At 39.6% G+C, this 21,394-nt stretch overlaps 1 protein-coding gene across 6 annotated transcripts in view; it reads right to left on the minus strand.

The window, feature by feature from the left end:
- The window catches only part of LOC105689393 (protein furry), a 45,409-nt gene that overhangs the window by 17,999 nt on the left and 6,016 nt on the right, over nucleotides 1–21,394 (minus strand). For 4 of the 6 annotated variants that reach the window (XM_048651349.1, XM_048651348.1, XM_048651350.1 and 1 more), the window contains exons 18-25: nucleotides 20,911–21,057; nucleotides 20,466–20,636; nucleotides 20,246–20,395; nucleotides 19,979–20,148; nucleotides 19,615–19,886; nucleotides 19,373–19,527; nucleotides 14,666–14,829; nucleotides 2,204–2,245 (exon numbers count right to left, since the gene is read on the minus strand). In XM_048651349.1, coding sequence (XP_048507306.1) covers nucleotides 2,204–2,245; nucleotides 14,666–14,829; nucleotides 19,373–19,527; nucleotides 19,615–19,886; nucleotides 19,979–20,148; nucleotides 20,246–20,395; nucleotides 20,466–20,636; nucleotides 20,911–21,057 — 1,271 coding nt within the window. The remainder of the gene's footprint in view (nucleotides 1–2,203; nucleotides 2,246–14,665; nucleotides 14,830–19,372; nucleotides 19,528–19,614; nucleotides 19,887–19,978; nucleotides 20,149–20,245; nucleotides 20,396–20,465; nucleotides 20,637–20,910; nucleotides 21,058–21,394) is intronic. The other 2 variants (XM_048651352.1, XM_020854316.2) reach the window with 2 other exon arrangements.

Here is a 21,394-nt window from a genome sequence, read left to right on the forward strand (position 1 = left end):
TCGCACCAGGTGAAATCTTTTCGCTCAACGTACGGCGTCGGTCGGTTTGAAAAGAGCAAGCGGTGACAGTAGGGGGCAACAAGTGGTTAGGAGGTTAGCGTCCCCGGTGGTTTTTGCGGGTATCCCGAAGGGGTGGTGGTGATGCGAGAGTCGAAAGACGGTGGGTAAGTTTCGTGAAAAGGTTCGAGGGAAAAATTACGACGAGCGAAATGAACGGTACGAGTAACGCGAGTTTCCCGGATGACGTTGGCGCGGAGATGGACGAAACCGACGAGCCGGATCTGGCGGAGATAGTGATCCACAGGATCCAGATGTACTACACACCGGTACTGGTCTACCTGGGCGCCCTCGGGAACTGCCTCTCGGTATGCGTGTTCTTCAGTTCGAAATTACGGAAATTGTCGTCCAGTTTTTACCTGGCGGCGCTGGCCATAAGCGACACCGGATTTCTCATCTCCCTGTTCGTCGTCTGGCTGAACATGGTCGACGTCGGCCTGTTCAACCGCCAGGGTTTCTGCCAGTTCTTCATCTACCTGACAACGTTGTGCAGCTTCCTCAGCGTCTGGTTCGTAGTGGCCTTCACCGTCGAGAGATTCGTCGCCGTCCAGTACCCGCTCCGCAGACAATCGATGTGCACCGTCGCCAGGGCGAAGGCCGTGCTCGCCGGACTCACCGCCCTGGGTGTCTTCGTCTGCAGTCCCGTCCTCTGGTTTTCCAGCCCCCATCCGCCGACACCGAAGCACAACGCGACCCTCTGCAACCTAGTCGACGAATGGGAGGAGTGGGCGAACGCCTTCAACGTAGCCGACACCGTGCTGACCTTCATACTTCCGTTCTCGGTGATCGTCGTCCTGAACTCGATGATCGCCAGGGCGGTTTGGAGGCTGGCGGGCGTCCGTCGGGCCATGACCGTCACCGGTCGTCGCACCAAAAGGCCCCAACCGGCTAACCTGCAGACCCCCAGGCCCGCCGCTTCGCAGACGAAGGTCACCAAAATGCTCCTCGTCGTCTCCACCGCTTTCCTCTGCTTCAATCTTCCGGCGTACGTGATGAGGTTGCACGCCTTCTTTCAGGTGACTAGAGATCAGTTGGTGTTCTTTTATTTTTTTTTGTTTTTTGTTTTCTCTTCGTTTCCGTGGTATCGTTATGGGGTGATATAATTGTCGTAGGACATCGATCATCGTTATCGCCTCGCTATTAGTTTCTAAGACGACTCTGTTCCTTCCTTTTTTTTTTTGTTCCTACGAGCAGCGAGATCTTGTTATCTTTAATAGCATTCTTTCGCGTATCTATACCACTCGTCGGGAATGAAACCCGAAGGACGATTTGCGCTCGTTGCTTTATCAACGATGTTATTAGGACCCTAATAGCCGCTCGCATTTATTTTCTCGAAGGGCACGCGTATCGGGTGCGAGCGACACTTTTCAACGTAGACGAGGAGGAATTTTCGGCCGTCTTTTTGGTTTATTTTTCTTTCGGCGCCTATTCATTTTCTTGATTGATGCTATTATCGAGGTGGACCGCGGTAACCGCTGCGGGGGGGTGAAATTTTTGAAGAAAATTACCACGCGGATAAGTAGGAGTGAAAAACAAATTACGGATCGTAGTCGCCAATGTTGTCGTTACACCGCCAGACGGAATTTTCAATGTCCCACAATTTCGAACGTTGCATCATTCTTTCACCTTCTTTACTTTTGCCTCGCTTATCAGTTTACAGAGTTAATCGATAGAGTGGTACAGTTTCGTTGTAAGGTAAACGGGAGGAACGTGCGTCAATTAATTTGATCGTCCGAGATCGTCCAAGTTTGCCATACCGCGGGACGACGAGGGATGGTTAAAAGGGTGGCACCACCGACCGGATCGAACCCGTCTATAACCAAAGATGGTCGTGGGGTATTCGAGAGACAATTGAATTTCAATCTAGATCTAATATGCGGTGAAAGTTGAAATTGAATAACTGTACAGTTGGTCGGTTAGTGTCCGTCATTTTCCGATAATATTTCTTTGGCAACGATGCGCGTTCAAAATTCCGCACCGATTGATCGAAAATCGTCGGATTTGAAACTCGAAGAATCTAGAGATAAATACAAAAACGAACCAATTATTACGCAAAGTTTTCGAATCGCCGTGAGCGAGAACAAAATTGATAAGAGGGAAAAAGAAGAAGAAAAAAAAAAATAAATGCATAAAAATCTCAGCGTACCTGTAATCGCCACTAAATTGCTTAGGGTACTCGCGAACTTCCCTGCGGTAAAGAAAGTCGATTACTCCACGTTAACGACTTGACTGGTAGTGAAAAAAAAAAAAGGGAAAGAAAAAACGATGGAAAAAAAAATAAAAAAATAAACTTTTACTTTGTAGATAATGAAAGATGAGGCGAGGACGCTATACACCGGCAATGCGATGTATAGTGATTTAGTTTTTTATACAACCCCTCCAAAACTGAACACCGCGTAGACATATATATATATATATTTATCGAAATTAAACGCGGCCATGATTAGCAAGGAGACTCAATCGTTACACAGATTTTTGTTATCCACGTGTTACGAAATCGATAATCTTTCACCAGTGCACTACCGCATTACTCTAGATAATTTTTGTTAAAGAAGAAGAAGAAGAGAGAAAACAAGGTCAAGTAAAATTAAAATTAAAATTGAACCACGTTATTCAAAACTTGAATAGTCTCCGAAAGAACGAATTTCCATATATTAAGGTGACGATTAAAAAAAAAAAGAAAAAAAAAAAAAACGACAACAAATCCGAACGTCTGCAGTAGAATCCCTTAATCGACATTCGATGGAATTAATGTTCGTTGATTAAATTACGCCGCTGATTTTCTTGTATCTCTTTCGTTAGGCTGTAGCGTTGACAATCCTCTAAACATTTACGATTAATCGCGAGGTATAAACACTGCGGCGATTCGAAGGTTGAATATGCCCTTCAATTTTCTCTCATTGTCAAAGCGGAATAGTTCAACGCTCGCGATATCGTTGATTCGAAAGATGAGAACGAAAACAGAAGAAAAAAAAAAAATAACAAAAAAAATAAAACCATTTCTCACGTATGAAGACGAAATAGTCATCGATCAATAAGTTCAAGATGGTTCCCCGAAGGTTTTCGCACTTGTTGCTTCTTGCATACGATTGAAACGAGCAAAATTGCGGTCACGTTTCGAAAGGTTCGCCAAATCTACCTAACCTACGCGTGCACACCGTGGATGTGAATTCGAGTTTGTTTTAAAAAAAAAAGAGAAGAGAGAAAAATTCTAGTGTTTGAATCCGTCGTGATTATATATACATCGGGTAAGAGATTCTTTTTCCGAGGGCCGAGAAGTTCGTCGCACATTCTCAAGTCCGTCACTTATTGTTAACGCGGGGAGTGACACGTGCAGGTAGTCGCTAATTCGATTTTAATGTTTTTTTTTTGATTATTTTTTTTCTCTCTATTTCTCTCCAGCGCGTGGAGGTCCCGCAATCAGATTTACGTATAGTACGTACAGATGAACTAATCCGATTTCCTCAAATCCGAATATCTACCTCATGTAAACCTCGCGAAGGGAGGCGAAAGGCCCTCGCAGAATTCGATAGCGTTTAATTATCAAGTTCACATAAATTAACTCGATTCTCTGCAGACTGCGAGAGACGCGGACCCGTGGAAAGGAGAGAAACGAACAACCGTCTCCGTGTCGATTCTGTTTATACGCCGGGGGGTAACGCGGAGGGTTAATTTCGCGACGGCGAGGACGCGAACGACCCCGATCGAACGACGGAGGGGATACGTAAAACCTAAAATCTCAGCTTTGTATTGTCGTGCGAACCCGAGGGTCGATATAAACGGACTGGTTTCCATTTTTCGAAAGAACAAAAAATAAAAAAACTAGGGAGAATATAGAAAAAGAAGAAACAACAATAATGAAATAAACAAACATGGAGAAAATATTCTAGTTTTTTTGTTTTTTGCCTAAATTTTACAAACACTTAAGAGTCCAGTTCGTATAATACGAAACGTTGAAAATTGTTTTTTTTTGTTCATTTTTTCGAAATGGGGATATTCCTCTCGGAGCGTTTGTCGCCGAAATTTTGTTCCTATTTTGAAAAATCAACGTTGCGTCTCCGACCTTTCTAACGAGGCCGGGTGACAAAAAAATTTCAACAGATTTAGGAAAAAAAAAAAAGGAATCGAATGTGCGCTAACGTGAGTCGTCTGCACGCGTCTGACAAGTGGGAGAAAACTTTTTGTCCTGTAATTGACGATGAGCGGTGAATATTTCATGAGCACTCAAGATTTTAGTCTATTTTGTTAGCCTCAGTTTTCGGTACCAGTCTAAAAAATGTTATATTCCTTTAAATTTTTGGTCGTTTCTCATTTTCGAGAACATACATAATATAAATTCGAAGAAGGCGATCGACGCATTTGATTTCCCAAGATTTTCCAATCCAACAAATTTCAAATGGCAATATACGACCCGTACGGACGAGATTGGAACCCTACTGTACTACGTCGGGAATTCTCTTTCCATTTTTTTTCCACCCTCTTCTAACATCCGCCGAATGACACTTGTTCAGACGTAACTGGACACCGCGAGTAAAACGATTCGGTATAAAATTTGTGGCGAATTCGAAGCCCGAGTGGTCGGTTTTTTTTTTTTTTTTTCTTGTCCAACGACAAAACACTCGTGTAAATAAAAATTGAAACGAAGAAGATCCCACACGCCAATCTCTACGATACATACGTATACGCGTGTACATATGTACAGTATACGTCTCGAGAATTTATGACGTTTTCTACCTAGCGTATATCAAAGGAGGGAATTATTTAAACCGTCTCGTCCGTTTCTTGAGTGGAAACAGAAGAAAGAAGCCCGGAATAATTATGCAGATATTTTCAATTTGTTTAATTTCCGCAACACGACGCGCGTTTCGCGTGGAGGCCTGCAGAACTGCACGTGTAGTTCATACCTATAAACGGTAATTTCTGCAGCGGGCACGCTTTGCATACCTCATATAACCTGCATAATACCTTCGTACATACATATATGTATTCTTTATAGTTACTCTAATGATATGCAGTCGCGGATATTGTAGGTGGTATAATCCTAGGGAATTCCATGACTCTCGAGAGGGGCGTATAAAATTATTATCTCCGAGCCGTCATCGTTCATCCTTAAAAAAGTTCCCGCAATTTATTCCACTATCGCACCCTCCCCGCCCTTCGCACGCGTGGACCGCGTCGACGGGCGATCCGCGCTCGTGAAAAGCCGAAAAAAAAGAAAAAAAAAAAGAAGAACTCGATGAATTTTTTTCGAGCGAGAGTTGAAAAAAACTAGGGTTACGGACCCGGCGACCATTTTCAACTTTCTTCACCTTCGTTTCTCTCTCTCTCTCTCTCTTTGACGGAAATTTCGGATGAAAAAATAATTACGTTGGATGGTGTACTTTGAATTTACCTAATATTTACACGTAATGTAACCGACGTCTTGAAGCTTTCGAGAATATCTCACGGGAAATCTCTGAAGCAAAGATTAATAATTTATTGCGACGATGCTGCGGTGATCAACCCCGTACGCGAACGATGTATGAGATGTGATTGGCGTCGGTAGTTTTTCAAAAACTTAACAATTTTCTAATTCTTTAATACAATAGCGATAATCACCGCGGATGTTCCGAGTGATGTGGGGGGGAATAGAGAGAACAATAAAACAAAAAAGTAAATAAATCGAATCGGAAGAGAAAGTTGTCTATCGCGCGTCGCAAGTTTGAATTTCAAGATATAGTAATAAACGCTCGGGCTGCCGTAAAAATAAATTACTTTGATTGCCACTGAGAGCTTTATTCAAATTCGATAAGAAATTGTAATCCAGACGTACTTTTGGTTTCGATTGTTTTTTTTTTGTTTTTTTTTTCTTCTTCTCTTTACCTCTCTTCGGCTTACTTTTCTTTTTTTCTCTATCCCTTTCCACTCGCTCCGTCGCAGGATAATGAATCGTTATTTCAAAGTCCACCTCGGTTACGGGTACAGATGTAATATTACATCGGGGGCTGACTCTGAGTGAGAAAAGTTTACGGAGTGATTTCGCATCCGAAACTCGTCTTTTTTCGTCTTCAAGAAAAAACGTTGTATGTATAATCCGCGTTTTATACGATATAATACAGATAGGAATGCGAACAATTATGGAAATGGCATTAGTCGGTTTTAATAATACTCAGTTTCCAGCCTCGTCCCTTCGAATTACGAAAGTAGGATAAAAAGGAAAGAAAAGAAAAGAAAAGAAAAGATAAGAAAAAAAAACGATTCGTACGCGAAGAAAAAAGGCGATAAGCAAAACTAAATGAATTCAACATGAAGCGAAGTGAAAAATAAGCATCTGTAAAACTATTTACACAACGAAAAATGGATACAGCGCTTTAACGATGTAACAACATTCCTCTCATATTTGATAATTTGAAAAATAAATAAAAAATAAAAAAAAAAAAAAAACTACCACGCTTGTATTTACACGTGTTTGGTATCGAACGGGGTCTGTGTATGAAAATATTTTGAAAATCGTGGCATGAAATTTAAATTGGACAGTTAACTTTAACGCGACTCATATGCGTAAGGATAATTATTATTAATTAATACTGTACAAGCAAATCTCCGGGGATACGAGCTTAAGCTAACCGTCAGAAGCTCGACTATGTGATACAGTTGATATACATACTATACGTATATACCCACAATATGTATATAGAATCAGGGGATAGGGGGGAGGGGCGGTCTGGTGATGATTAAATTCGAAAGGCAGCCGATCGGTTTATATGGGTGATTTTTATGATATTCCCTGCACGTACGGTATGTTCATGAAAAAATTATCGTACCCAGCTGGATCTGATCAAAATCTATAAAACAAGCTCCGATATCTCATACGCTTAAGAAGATCCATCTTCGAGTAAAGACGGCATTTATTAAACAGCGCCGGATATCCTTTGAACTCTAGTGAAAAACTCAAAACACCGCCGTGATCGATTTTTTTTCTTTTCTGACAAAAATTCTAAAAAATACTGCGGGCAACGACGAACATTTTTTGCTCATAGAAAAATAGTGGAAAGATTTTTGTCTATTTTTTTTTTCCGACGCGTCAATTGTTGACTCATTGCGGAAAGAGAATTGAAAAAAAGTTGGGAAAAAATCGGAAAAAAAACTCTCCGCTTTTCTTTCACAAAATCGATCTCAGCGCTTTTTGGAGTTTTCAAAAATTCATAACTCAAAAATGGTTGGACCGGAAAAATTTGGAGAAAAAAAAAATGACAAAAATGTCTCGAACCAAGAGCTGTCCGCAAGGAAAATCGATCACTGCAAAAATCGGAGAGGGTGGCTTTTTTTTGGGACGTTAAAATGAGGTGGGATTCTCCATATATACGTCGGTACCACTTAGGCTAAAACTTTGATCGTTCGTCAGTTCTCATGGGGATGGAAGTAAATGTAATTTATATGTTTACGTATACCTATATGCCATTTCTTGACTATGACGTAGATTTTCTAGAGATTGAAATAGAGCCGTTGATAAGTTGGATGAGTATGAATAATGAATATATGGTTATATATATAAAGTGGGCATATACGCATATAACCCGGTGCACGGATTTAGAGGGTATCGTAGGTTTTCCTAGATTATTAATAACGTATCTTATTATAAAACCGTGGTGTATGACTAATTTTCATCCCGATATAGAAACTATGTACTTTGACGAGGTCAAGAAACGCGTATTATAAGTAACCGGGATCTCGACGGAAGACAACGCAACACTTCGTCTGAAATGAAAAGAAAAAGTTGCGAGAAAATATACAAGCGAATACCGCGAGCGTTGCTCTTCTTTTTCTTTTCTCGTTTTTTACTTTTTCGAAAACCCCGGGGGAAATCTTACCAAGTACATATGTCGGAAGTGTACAAGTAAATGTTAGAGACGCGGCACGATGAATCGTGAACTTTCTCTTCAGCCTCTAAATTTTGAGGCGCCACTTTTTTTTCATATCTTTACAAAAACCTCATTTATCAAAGGTGCTTCTCATGTTTTTCGAAACGATATACACGAAAAATGAATAATTAGGTTCATTATTTATTATTTTTATTTCATCTCACGGCAATACCGATTCCATCCTTACCAACCGTTCGGAATAATTATCGTTTTATAACGCGTGTTTTTTGTTGTTTTTTTTTGTTTGTTTATTCGCGCATTCCATCGACGTTATTACCAATTTTTGGTTGCACAGGTGACGACAGATAAATTTATTCCGTGTTTCGATTTCCAGGGGGATTCCCAGCACAGTACCGTGATCGTGCAGCACGTATGTAACTTGTTGTTCCACACGAATTTTGGAATAAACTTTGCCCTCTATTGCGTCAGTGGGCAAAATTTTCGAAGAGCGGTAGGTCACATGCTGTGTCCACGACCCAGACGTCGCAACGACACGACACAAGTCACGAGTAAGTATCATACAACAACATTGGAGGTCAATGGGAACACGGAAACAATTTTTTCTGCCAAAGTATTCTCCCAACCAGTCTGAATCACATTCGTCGAGCTGTTGACGGAAGGCACAAGAATACAAGGAGACGAGGCGCTAGGAAATTGCGGCGAACAAAGTGTTCAAAGTTTGTGAAGAGTTGACGATATTAAAAATTGAAAGTAAACATGAGCCGCAAAAATTAGCGAAGAAATTCACGAAAGATTATGTATAAAATAACGAAACTTCGAATCTAGTTAGAAAATTTTAATCGTAGATCGTTTTCTGGTTTCTGAAAAGTTACGCGATTTTTGTTTCAGTTTTTTGTTTCTCGAATCTATCGCACGAGCTCCATTTATTTTATTCGTTGAATTGTTAATTAACGATTAATGCGATATATTGCAACAGGGTGAATCCTTGGCGTATTCGTCGAGATTTTAACACGTTAAATGAATATTTCAATTGAAGATCGAGCTAATTTGAACGTTGAAAGAACGATGGTTACTAATTCATTCGTATAACGAAGGCAAATTCAACGCAGGTTAAGCGGAAGTGAATTAATTATGCACTTCGCGATGCCCGCGAGGAACGTTGTAATTCCGAAAATTTAGAGTTCGTCCGGTTGACAGGAAAAAAAGGAGATTTTTACGTACAGATCTACCAGCCACTCTAAATTATATTTGTAGCATTCTGAACTATGAGATAATCATACTTCCCAACCAGATACCCGTACGAAATTCTCGACTCTTTTCAATTTTATCGCTCAAAAAAAAAAAAAAATAAAATAAAATAAAAATCTCATGATCGTCTCGAGGTTTGAAGAAAATAAATTCAACAAACGAAGATTTTGAACTCGATATTCGGTTTCTACTGTACAAAAATTTTTAATTTTCCCAAACAATTCTGTATTAAACGAAGGAAAATTTTTCTCATGATTTTGCAACGCAAAGCACAACACCCAATCAGGTGTATGAAGAAATTAGTCTGATGACGAGATGGAGAGAGCGAAAAAAGAAAGGAAAAGGAAACGAAGAAGAAGACGGTAGATGTTGAACAAATTAATAACGCGATATAAATCAGAAGACATATATCTTGACTTTGGCGTATCTCGATTTTGGTCCTAATCTCAAACACATCGCTTCAAAAGAGTATAAGATTACAGAATGTTTAACACCCTGATACTCGCCCTCATATTTCACGAGCGCCACCAAAACAGGATAATATTATGCTCGACTATAATCGATCTCGGCGTTGACTTACACGTTAATATAAATAAATAAAATTCTCATCTCTATATACACCGCGGCGTATTATTGCATCCAGGGGATTAATCAAACCAACTGCATCGAAACGGGCCTTTGATATTACAGTTAGTATAATATTTACGCGTATAAGTTGTCGGCGGCCGGGGGGATTTTTTTTCCGCCATTTTATAATAACGTTAAAAAATCAGTCTAGCATGATACCCACATCCTGAAGGGCGCTGAAAAAATTATAATATAAAAGCGGGTTGAACGAACGAAAAAGAAAAAAAAAGAAGAAAATAATTCGAATTAAAAAAAATTTTCATATAGGTTACACGCGTATTAACTTTGTCATTTTCAGGAGTAAAAGAGGAACTAATGACCGCGATTAGGGAGAAAGTGATACGTCCCGGAAAATTAGGCCAGCCAGAGATCCGAATTATATCTAAGCTGCACATATACGAGAACCATCGTTAATCACAGACAGAGTTTAATTGGCAGAGAGTAATGGATTTTCTTTGAAATGTAACAGAGAATAATGAAGAAGCGCGATGCGTGCAGCAAAGTACCGACCGCTTCCGTATGCGGGCGCAAAAAGTCCTTGATCATTTTCAGGAAAATAAAAAAAAAAAAAAAGAAAAAAAAAAAAGAAAAACGGTACAAAACCGCGAAGAGAATGAGGAGAAAAAAAAATTGAAAAATTCAAGTCTTTGTCCCATAGCTCATCCGCATTATAAAATAAATATACCATGTGAAGATACACCCACATATGTAGATGTATGTGTATATACCTATACCTGTGTAACATAGAATTCTAGACGACGATTTTGACAAATGGATATGATCAATCCGTACAGAATTCTTGCACCTTTAACGGAGCAACTAAAATACTCTGAAGACGTCGTGAAATATGGAAGACGAAAAAAACCATAAGAAACCAAGAGAAAAACAAAACCTTAAGGTGAAAAAAGGGAGACGATGTGTTTCTGGCTATGGCAGAAGGGCAGTTGAGAGTCAATATATTTTGCTCCAGTGGAGGGCGTGTACGTTATATTATATCATACCTATAAGACCTACACACGGATCCGTAGAAAACAAACAGGGTGACAAATTGCGAATGAAGATATTCGATGATCGCGAAAACGATTCGATCTATCAAAAAATTGCCAACCAGATCAAACTTGTGAGATTTCGAGAAATATGAGGCGATCAATTCGAAACTGTGCCGACGAGTCACTCTCGTGAAATCTCGCGAATCTCGCGGGCTTACGTTGGAATGGTACTCAATTTTTCTTCCGACGTGAATAAAAATTCTGAAAATAGCGAATCGAACAGACGACAAAAAAAAAAAAAACGACGAACTTTTCCACAGCTCCGAATACTCGCGGAGTTATGACATCTCAAAAATTGCACAAAGGGTTGCAATTTCGCGGTTGCCGCAGGCGACGTGTGGAAAGAGTCCTTGATCCTTTTTTTTTCTACTCATTTCTTGTTTTTTTTTTTTTTTTTTTTTTTTTAGTTCCATACGTCGCGAAACCAGCCAAAATTTTGACTCGGTGGAAAAAGGAGGTTTATTGAAAAGGGGGGAAACAATAGAAAAAAAAACCTCCTATATAATCTCTGGAAAATGGCGTCGACCGCAGTTTGAAACCAATTGGACCATATCGCGGTTTCTAATTCGGAAGTCTCCAACTTTGACGAGGAATTATCTTTCGACGAACGACTGATAGTTTTCGAATCGTACGTTTCGAATGGGACACCCTGTACAGCTCGATGATGAATCGAACGAAAAGGTTCAAAGGTTCATATCATCCGCGTTAGGCCTGCTTCGGCGAACATAAACCCTTTACCGATAATAACACATATTTCCTACGGAAATAACTTAGAACCGATAATGACATATTGCGAGAGCTTCGAAGTTAGATTTTGAAAATTCACTTCCCTGTACCATCGACGCGAATAAAGGCGAGCATTCACCGGTCGAAAGGAGAAGGGAGGAAGAAGCGAGGAAACGAAAGAAAAATATATTCACGTTGCGTCGGAGGAACACCGAGAAATCTAAAAAAAATGACGGTGCGTAGTGTGTTTCGTGCGCTGCGGTTTGAAGGGGTTGATGTTCGAGATTCGCGTGCGTCGTATATCGGGTGAGGAAAATTCGAAGTGGCGCCCCGGGCGACCGCAACCTCGACAAAGGTGACGGAAGAATGAATGACTGCGTCAATCGAATGACAGACACGTCTGTCTACATGATGCTCGAAACATCGACCTTATTACGAACTTCGACAATTTCACTGTACATACGTACGTACATGTATATAATACATAATTGCGATTCACATACCGATATAAAGGTACGCGAATACTCTGGCAATCCTGCGGTTAATTATCACAGAGCCAGCAATAATCCCAGGAATTAGACGTGCGCACGATACGCGCGGTACGGAACATTTCGTTTTTTTTTTCTTTCTATTTCACACCAATTATCGGCGAAAAATTCCGCGGTATAATACTTTACGTTTAAAAATAGCAAATTTTTCGAATCTATATTCTCAAAACGAGAAGTGAGATTCAGGTTTCTTCGACGTGTTCATTTTTTATTTTTACCCCGGCGTCTGTGCGGGCGATTTTTTATCTCTCGCCCCGAGCTTTAGAAATTTTTCTCATATTTTTAGAAAGCTGAAAAAACGCGAATGGAATTTCTCTGATCTAAACTAATTCGTTGCAACAAAGATCCACTTACACATGTACGTGGTACGAGTACATTTGATATTTTTTTTTTCTCAAGTTTTTTTTCAAATGCCTTTCATTTTTTTTCACATTTTCATTTTCTTTTTTCCTCGTCCCCTCACGGTTGTTTCGCCGTGGGGGGGGGGGGTACGAACGACAAACGCGCAGGGGTAAGAAAAAAAAGAAAAAAAAAACAACAACCCCCCCGAATTCAAAAGAGTATCTACTTGAGTTTTCCTTTGATAGCAAAAAAAAAAAAAAACACACACACACACACACACATCAGCAATCACAGAAGCTTGAGATGGCGAGCAACAGAGGCGCATACGATAATATTTTATATTGTACGTAAATTATATTCGTGCCTCTTCTCAGGCGAATTATGTACGGTATGGGTAAATAAATATTCCGTTGAATATGTATTGATCATTGAAGTTTTTCTTTTTAGAAATATTCTTTCCTTTTTATTCGGATGAAATTTTCAATAAATTATGCAGACATCCGTCTATAATCGCGCGTCGAATTCGAGCGTGAATTTGAAAGTTGACGAATAGTTAGCTCGGAATTGATTCGGAGGGAAAGAAGTAGGGAAAAAAAGGAGAAAACGGAACATATCGTAGATTAATTCGTGAATTTTTGTTGTTTCAGTGTCCGAGTACGTGAGATCCAGCGGTTCGTTATCCCGACGTCGTACCGTAACTTTGAACGGATCGTGGCGCGACGCACACGAACTTCACGCGATGTCACAAAAATGAGAAATTCACGCAACGATTACAAATATATTATATCAGGTCGTGTCGATGAAATTATGTTTTTTTTTTTTTTTTCTTTTAATTTTTTGTGCGAGCAACAAAAAATTACCAGCCTATGCAACTCACTGGTTTTTCGATTTTCGATCCGCTGTCGACTTCCTCTTGTTCGTATGTGAAAATATAACGAAATAGTTACGATTGAAAAAATAATAAAAAAAGGAAAGAGGTTTGTTATTTTTCGACACATATTCATCGTATTTATTGTACAAGATAAAGGAGATAGGGAGATAAATTTTCGCATCGTCTATTTTCAAAATATCACCTGTCGTATCGTGTATATTGGAATACCTGATTCAATCATATACACATGTACGCATAATGCACCGAATCTATCTGTGTTCTATTACATGTTATCGATCGGCGATTTTTCTTTCGTTTATAATAAAATTAAATAAAGCTTGAAATATGTATGATATGTGAAAAAAAGAAGAGTAATTTTCAATACCGCATCTATGTGAAGATCATATATTACAAAGATCTCTACGAGAATTAGGCCTATGAAAAATAAAAAATATATATACATAGATACAGGTATTATATAAAATCTTGATAATCATGTGTACCGTGTGCAACGCGAATCGCGTTTTAACTTTGTATATGTTACATCACCTGCACGTACAGATAACAATCTGTCACGAATTTAAAATGTATATAATACATATAGATATATGATGTAAAACAATTCGAATAAATGTCTCGATCGCAGGTGTATATATTTATTAAAAATTGAATAAAATAAAACGATCCCGATTAGAGATATGAACAAAGTGCAACGATCAACAATTATAATATCTTCAAGTCCGAGGTAAGAAATGTCTGGGATTGTTTTTTTTTTTCCACCCCAATTTTTTTAATCCTAATCCAGGGTAAACCTACATAATCTTTGTAACGAGGATCACGGGATGATCCGTTAAATCCGTTTAAAAAATTTTAATTCGAACAAAAAAAAAAAGAATGAATATTGAATGAGCGACGAAGAGATATTGCGGCTTGAATTTCGGATTAAAAATGCACGGCGACACCATCGGTCTAGACCTATTTTACTAAAAACGTATCTCATTCTACGGATGAGCCACTCGCTACCTCGCCGTGGATGATTAAAACTTGTTAATTCTCGGAACTATGAATAAAATAGCAAGATGGGTGGGATGAATTTTCGCCGAAGAGATTTGAGGAAGAAATTCAAAGCTTTTTCGATGAAGTTCGTATAAGTTTCAAGAAATATTGACATCCTCGTTTGATTATTTTTGTGCAGTTACCGCATTGTGTCTAACACATAGAATTTAGGGTTCGAACACAGACAAGAGGAGAATACTCTAATGAAATTTTCAATAAAATTCCATTGAACGTTTCGAGAAAAATGGAGATCGGGTTTGTATTATTCATGTGACTCACCAGCTTCGGCGTCGGCTGCAGGCAGCGGTCCGACATTTCCGAAGAAACGTTGATCCAAAAGTTGAAGAAGTTGGAGAGCTGCGTCGTGCACCGGAGCTCTCGGACACCCGGTATTCATAAGTGTTACGTTTATAATACTGGTGTAATGATCGCATGGGTATTCTCTGAAAGAAGAAACAAAATTTTATTAACGTTGTGCATCTAATAAACTTATTGCGAATGAATACGGAACGTGAAATTGTAGGTAGACACCTGATATTACACAAAACGAAACAAGTTTTGAAAAAGTAAAACATCGACGAGGCCTCGCCATCGCAATTTCGCAGGAAGTTGGTGGTATACATACACCTACCATAATGTAATCGGCATAAAGAGAATTCGGAGTAGGGATTAAATTAGAAGGTCTGAAAAGATGCGACTGTTCAAAAGTTGGCCAAAGTTTTTGAAAAGGTCGCGCGAGGTTACCTCAAAATCCTAAAACTCTCAGCCGTGAATATCCGAGCGGAAGCTGAGAGAGCTTTAAAGGAGAAAAAGAGGGAGAGGGAAAAACTAAATAAATAAACGAAACAACTAAACTTGATCCACCGTTGACGTGGTGTAAAAAAAGCACCACCGGTTCGACCCTCTTCTGCGATCGTTCGGCAGGGTCCCCCTCCCGAAATTCGGCAGGCAAATACAGAGCCGAGAAGATTATGCGAACAGATGTGACGTGGGGGAAGGATTTTCCAAATTTCATTATCTGCCGACCGCGTTTATCTACGGAAGGATCGAAAGTTTTCTGAAATTCGAAAACTTTTTGATACACGATGTCAGCATCCGGCGACGTACGCCCAGGTATATTTGTATATCCGTTTAAATTTGATAAAATAAAATGTAATTGACAATAGTTTTTCTGACGTGTGAGAACGTCGCGAATATCTCCAACGTTATAGTCGAGAAACGTTTAAAAGTTTTATTCTAATATGAAAAAAATCCTATCTTCGTTGAAATTGAAACAGTTAGATTGTAAAAGAAACGGAAGGAAACTGAAAGGTTTTTCGACATCGGCTTTCGACGTACGCAAGATTTATTTCATCCCCAAAATCGAGTTGAAACCTACAAATATATAGCCCCATCGAACGAAGATTTAGTAGCGTCCAAAAACAGACTACGGGGATTTTATAGTTATCTTTAGAAAATAGTGAACGAAAACCTGCGGATATACTATAGATTTCCCGCTACGTAATTTTGATTAAAAGTAACTTCGTAAATCTAATTTTGTTTCGAGATTTACGCCCGATATAGTAAAACGCGGGATATACAGATATACTATTTACCTGTAGCATACTATTGTATACGTATATATATAGAAGGTTCTATTCGATCTAGACTGATGGTTTATTATCAGCTGCGTTACAGACCTGCACCAATTATGAAATTACAAAGTTATAGTTTCGCGACTAAACCACTCCAATCTGAATGCCAACGATTACAAATCCGTCGCTCAAATTGATCCACGAATCGAACCCACTGAGGTATCTAAATTTTTTTGCGCCGAAAAGCGAGTTTGTTGTACAAGAAAAAATACCTGCCATAAACGCGTTCGCCACTTTGAAATTCTGCAGCAAACAAATTGGATTGCCAGACGCGTATTTTCAATTAGGCGCCATTTAAATTTATGCATACGAAAAGATGTGAAAATGAATGAAAAAAATGAATAAATAAATAAAAACTTTACCGAAGGCTCATTCTCGAGTTAGCTAAGTAATGGAAGGGAGAGGAGTTTTAAATATAAGAGACCTATAGCCGGTGTAAATCGGAGTTCTTTTTCATGAAATCTCGACAAATTCGACCGGAAATTTAATAAACCGTTTAATGAAGGATCCACTTTAATTTGTATTTGCTTTGAAAACTCGAAGAAAACAGCCGTCGAGCGTGTTATGCCTAGGTTTTAAACGACTTCTACACATCGCCCCCTTACACAACGCATAAATACGACAATAAGCTTCCCCGTTTATCATAAACTCCTTCCCCGTTTACCCCACACGCAATAATTAGTACGGCTTTAGCCTTTAGACCATGCCTTATGCTATTTTGGGGTTTTCCAAACAAGAATAACATCGACGACACACCAAGAAACAAAACGATTTATACGTGTGTACAGCCGTATATTATAACTATACCGTACACCTGCGTAGGTTACGTGATATACAATATAGATATGCACACGATGTTAACTTATAAACCGTGTCGGGGGATGCTTTTGAACAAGTATAATTACAGTGTATACTTGATACAACCGACACTCTCGAGGTTTAACTTTACTGTAAATTTCATACAAACTTGACGGGATTCGGGGGGGGGGGGGGGCTAAAATTTAGGCAAACCGAAACTCATCCAGTAAATTTTAAATGACAAACCGAGCTAACCCGGTGCAGTGCCGGCATATCCGACTATACGTTTTCCAGCTCCATTTATCTCGCGAAAGTGATTCTGCTGTGGTGCTTATACATTAAATAAATAGCGTTCGATGTTCAACTTCTTCGAGTTAGTTTCGTTATGTGTAATATCCAGTCATGAAATTCCTTAACATTTCTGATAAGATCGAAATTGATGTGATATATTGGATCGAAGTACAGATGCGAGGAGGTTTCGAAAAAGATGTGATTCGATAAGTCTTAGGTTTTTCTTTTTCTAGGGAAACCGGCTTACGCGTCGACTCGAATTGTCCTTGCCAAAAAATCGTACCTCGATTAATCTTCATTCTTATTGTATAAGTGAAAACAACGATTTACCGTGTGTTCTCTTCTGGTTTGAAGTGCGCACACCCCTTAAGAACATCCACTCTACCTATAACTCAGACGTAATATCTTGAGAAGTAACGAGCCACCGTGCTGAAGCAAATGGGAAACACCATCCAAATACAAAGCAGGCTATCAGCCGCTATCAATAAAATCACTATTTGATTATTCAGCTCCGCGCAAGAGGCACCCCGGCGGAGAATATCAATCTTTTTTTTCCTCCCTTTCCTCTTAGCTACGGTTGTCCCTTATAGATGCGTAGTTCTTTTTCTCCTTTCTTTTTCTCATGTTCATATTATATTCAGGGAACCAACTCATCTGCGTACGACAGGTGGGTATATGTATGCAGATTTAATTCCGGGATTCTTTTTTTTATATTTCTATAGCTACTTCCTTTCTTTGGCTTCCTTTCGTTCTCCAGTTCCATCGAATTGAATGAGCCAATTTTCTGACGCTACAACTTCCCGTTAATGATACCGTAAAACGATGAAGGACGTGGGGAAGAAGAATATGATGATTATGAAGGCGAAGACGAATGAGTAAAGGCAAAAGTTTGAAGGAGCACCCCTCAGGCTTGTTACGAGGAGTTTTCCTGCAGACAAAACTATACACACATGAAACTCAAACCCCTTGAGGTTATCGCTTTCAAGAACACCGAGCCAGAGGGTGTAAACCCAGTAATTCACATAATAAAACGGGTGCTCAAATCTGATAAAATTCTATAATCCGAAAAAAAAGTTTTACGCTAAAAGATATACAACGTCAAAGAGTGGATGACTCGGTAAGATATTTCGCTCATATTTCATACTAAGTCGATGTCGGTAAAGCGTAAGATTGTTCTTAATTTTTAATGGTGTTGGCGAATAAAACTTTGGTCTTCCAAGATTTACTCTCCACGTAAAATTTCTCGTGACTTTTCACCTAAAACTTTATTCGATCTGCATGGAAACTTCAAAGTGGATACTATTCGACTTAAGCCATATGTGGAGGTAAGAACAATAACCCCTGATAACCCCAGTAACCCCAGTAACCCCAGCATCCGAGCAGTCGGTAACTTTAATAGAGATATTGTCTATCCGCGTGGATAGGAATTTGGAAATGATTAAACTGCGGGTGTTCGCCCCTACTCGCTGGTACATCAATATTCAGCTAGCCGCTCGGTACGGTGTATAATTCTCGCAAATTGTAGCAAAATCTGGTAATCCAATTAGTCATTCGTAAAGCGAACAATGATCAGTCAGCTACGTCCTGCTAATAATGTCAGCTACAAAATTTAAACTCCGCTGCGCATGGGCATTTTCAAAAACTGTGCAAATCAACTATTTGATTCAATTTCAGGCTTGTTATCGACCACTAACTCTATTGAGAAAGAAGCACCATTCGGATAACAATTACAATCGAATTTCAAATTACCCAATTTGGATAAGTTTTGATTTACGGGATGAGCAACATTCAGAACCCTTTACTTGAAATGAGATGTAGGCATGTCATTCATTTTACGACTGTTGCTCAACGAAATTCGCGTGTGCGCTTCCGATTTGCAGATGATGCCAACTGTACTGCATAACGATGTGAGGATTTCCCAAAATATACCGCTTTTTCGCAAAAAAAAAAAGATTACTAATTGGTATCATATAGTTAGCGGAGAACATCGAAACTCCAACAGTAATTAACCGTTCCGCAACGTACCAGCCTGAATCGAATATGAATTCCGATTAGAAAATTTAACTGAACTTAATTTTTCTACCAAGATTCCAACCTTTCTCCTTACTGCAAATTCCGGGTGATACCGGGGCGTGGACTTCCCCGATTTGCATCTCAAATGCAATTGATATATCAACAGCAGTTGCTTCGACAGACGCAAGACTATTCTCTAAATATTCTGAGGTTCCGATGACGAATAATTGACACAGTTCAAATGTCTTACCTTGCGCTAAAGATAGTGGCGAGAGCCAGAAAGCATCCATCTGCAACTTGCGGGGCACCGGTGTAACAACGATCTACAACCCAGTCGAGAAGAGCTCCAATGTCTGGATTTCCTTCCAAAAGTAAAACGACCGTTTCACGAGCCAAAGCGTAGATCTGTAATAGGAATGTAACACCGACTTGAATAAAAATTTCTTTCAAGTAAACCTTGAAAACAACAGACAAGCGCAGCTTTGCAGTTACCTTTTCATCTTTGCTGGCCAGCAGCAAATCGAGCCACTGATACAATATCGCTCCTTCCTCCGATAATGTTTGGGGATTAAAACAAGGTCCACAGCATAATAATCCACTCATTGCTTGTAGCGCTGAGAGCTGGAGTTCGGAACAAAACTTCTCCTCTTCATGAGCAGTGGAACTACAGGTTAATGGTCTTCCATAAGGCCCAGCCCATGTAGCAAATAATGTAAATAAATTGCTGCGGAGATCTCTTTTCAAAAGCGTGTGACAGGTTTCAACTGAAAGCCGGAAAGTATCGGTCAGAGAAACTTCGTGATTGTGATAAGTGCTGAAAAATCAGGGTGTACTTTCATAGCACATGGTTCCTTACGTGAAAAGCTCTTTATCATTTTTCTAATAAAATTGCAGAAATGTAGCTTAATATCTCGGACTGCCGGAGCCTCCTTGTCCGTTTCGTTCTCTAAATACAAACGTGCGCCATCCATGTATTCTACAAAGGTTGGATGTAAAGATTGCGTTTCACGATCCAAAACCGAAGGACTGAAATCAGTGATAAGTAACGAGTATAAAAAATCTGTAGATCCGGATATATTGCGAATCGAAGGTGATTTTTTTGCTATGATTATAATTCGTTTACCAAATTCCAAATGTCCCGTATTCTGCAATCAATTCTAATACTCTGACGAGTTGCAGCCTCAGAGCATCTCGTCGTCGTCTTCTCCTCATATTTTCTTGTTTTCTATCTACAGCTTCACGAATATAGGGCACCAGTTCCTCCATCAAATCTCTATCGAAGGGAATCGTGGTATAATACATCGAAACAGATCGTAACTAACTCAACAGTTGTCATTACTTACTTTAAAGCATCAGGATTGACTTTTCCAATCGCTTGAACAGCAGCATCTCTGACATCCATAGCTTCGACTCGAAGTAAGGGTACTGTAAGTTTATAGAGTGCTGCTGGGCTGGCATTTGCTCCAGGAGATTTATTATCGCCTCGCTCGGCAGAGAGACTGTCAGGCGATGAGCTGCGACAAGAAACTCTATGTATTTTTGACAATTAAGATATCGAAACTAACGCCATCAAGTCATTATGTTGTATCAATCATACGCGACAAACTGATTCACTAGTATGAATATACAGCACATTATAATTTTAGAGCTACATGTGCTTTGTAAAGTCATGCGATTTGATTGTAATAAATTTTCATATCTGATTCTAGATTCCTACCATCCAACAAATATCACTCCAATTGAATGCTGACTTTGCAGCGATACTGGTCGCAACAATTAATGGCTCACCTGGTCCGCTTATGCCTCGTGTAGATGCCGGATATGGAAGGGACAGAGAAGCGGCTCGGCAGGGTCTGCGCCCCGCCGAGGTTCTCCAGGCTCTGACTCAACTCCTTACTCATGCATAACACACCAAACTCCACCGTTTGCTGACCACTAGAGTATGCAATACAGTACCACCAATGCTCCTTATATCAGAGATTATTACTCTTGACAACTACTCTACCCAATCAACCAACAGGAGACACACAGAATGAGAAAGCTATAAGCGGATGACTAAACAGTACTCACGGCTCTCAAAATAAATTCTATTTTCAAGAACAGTGCCCACGTCGTAAGGGAAAACAGCAGTGAATGAGGATAAATGGAAAAGACTACCGTTTGTGAATAAGAATTTTAAGGATCTGCTTGTCATACTCTGAGCTATGAGCACAGTGGGGTTTGGGAATGGCGTGATTATTCAATTCTCAAGGCTTTACCTGAACTCTGTGCT

This window comes from Athalia rosae, chromosome 2, assembly GCF_917208135.1.
Source record: "Athalia rosae chromosome 2, iyAthRosa1.1, whole genome shotgun sequence".
NCBI classification, from domain to species: domain Eukaryota; kingdom Metazoa; phylum Arthropoda; class Insecta; order Hymenoptera; family Athaliidae; genus Athalia; species Athalia rosae.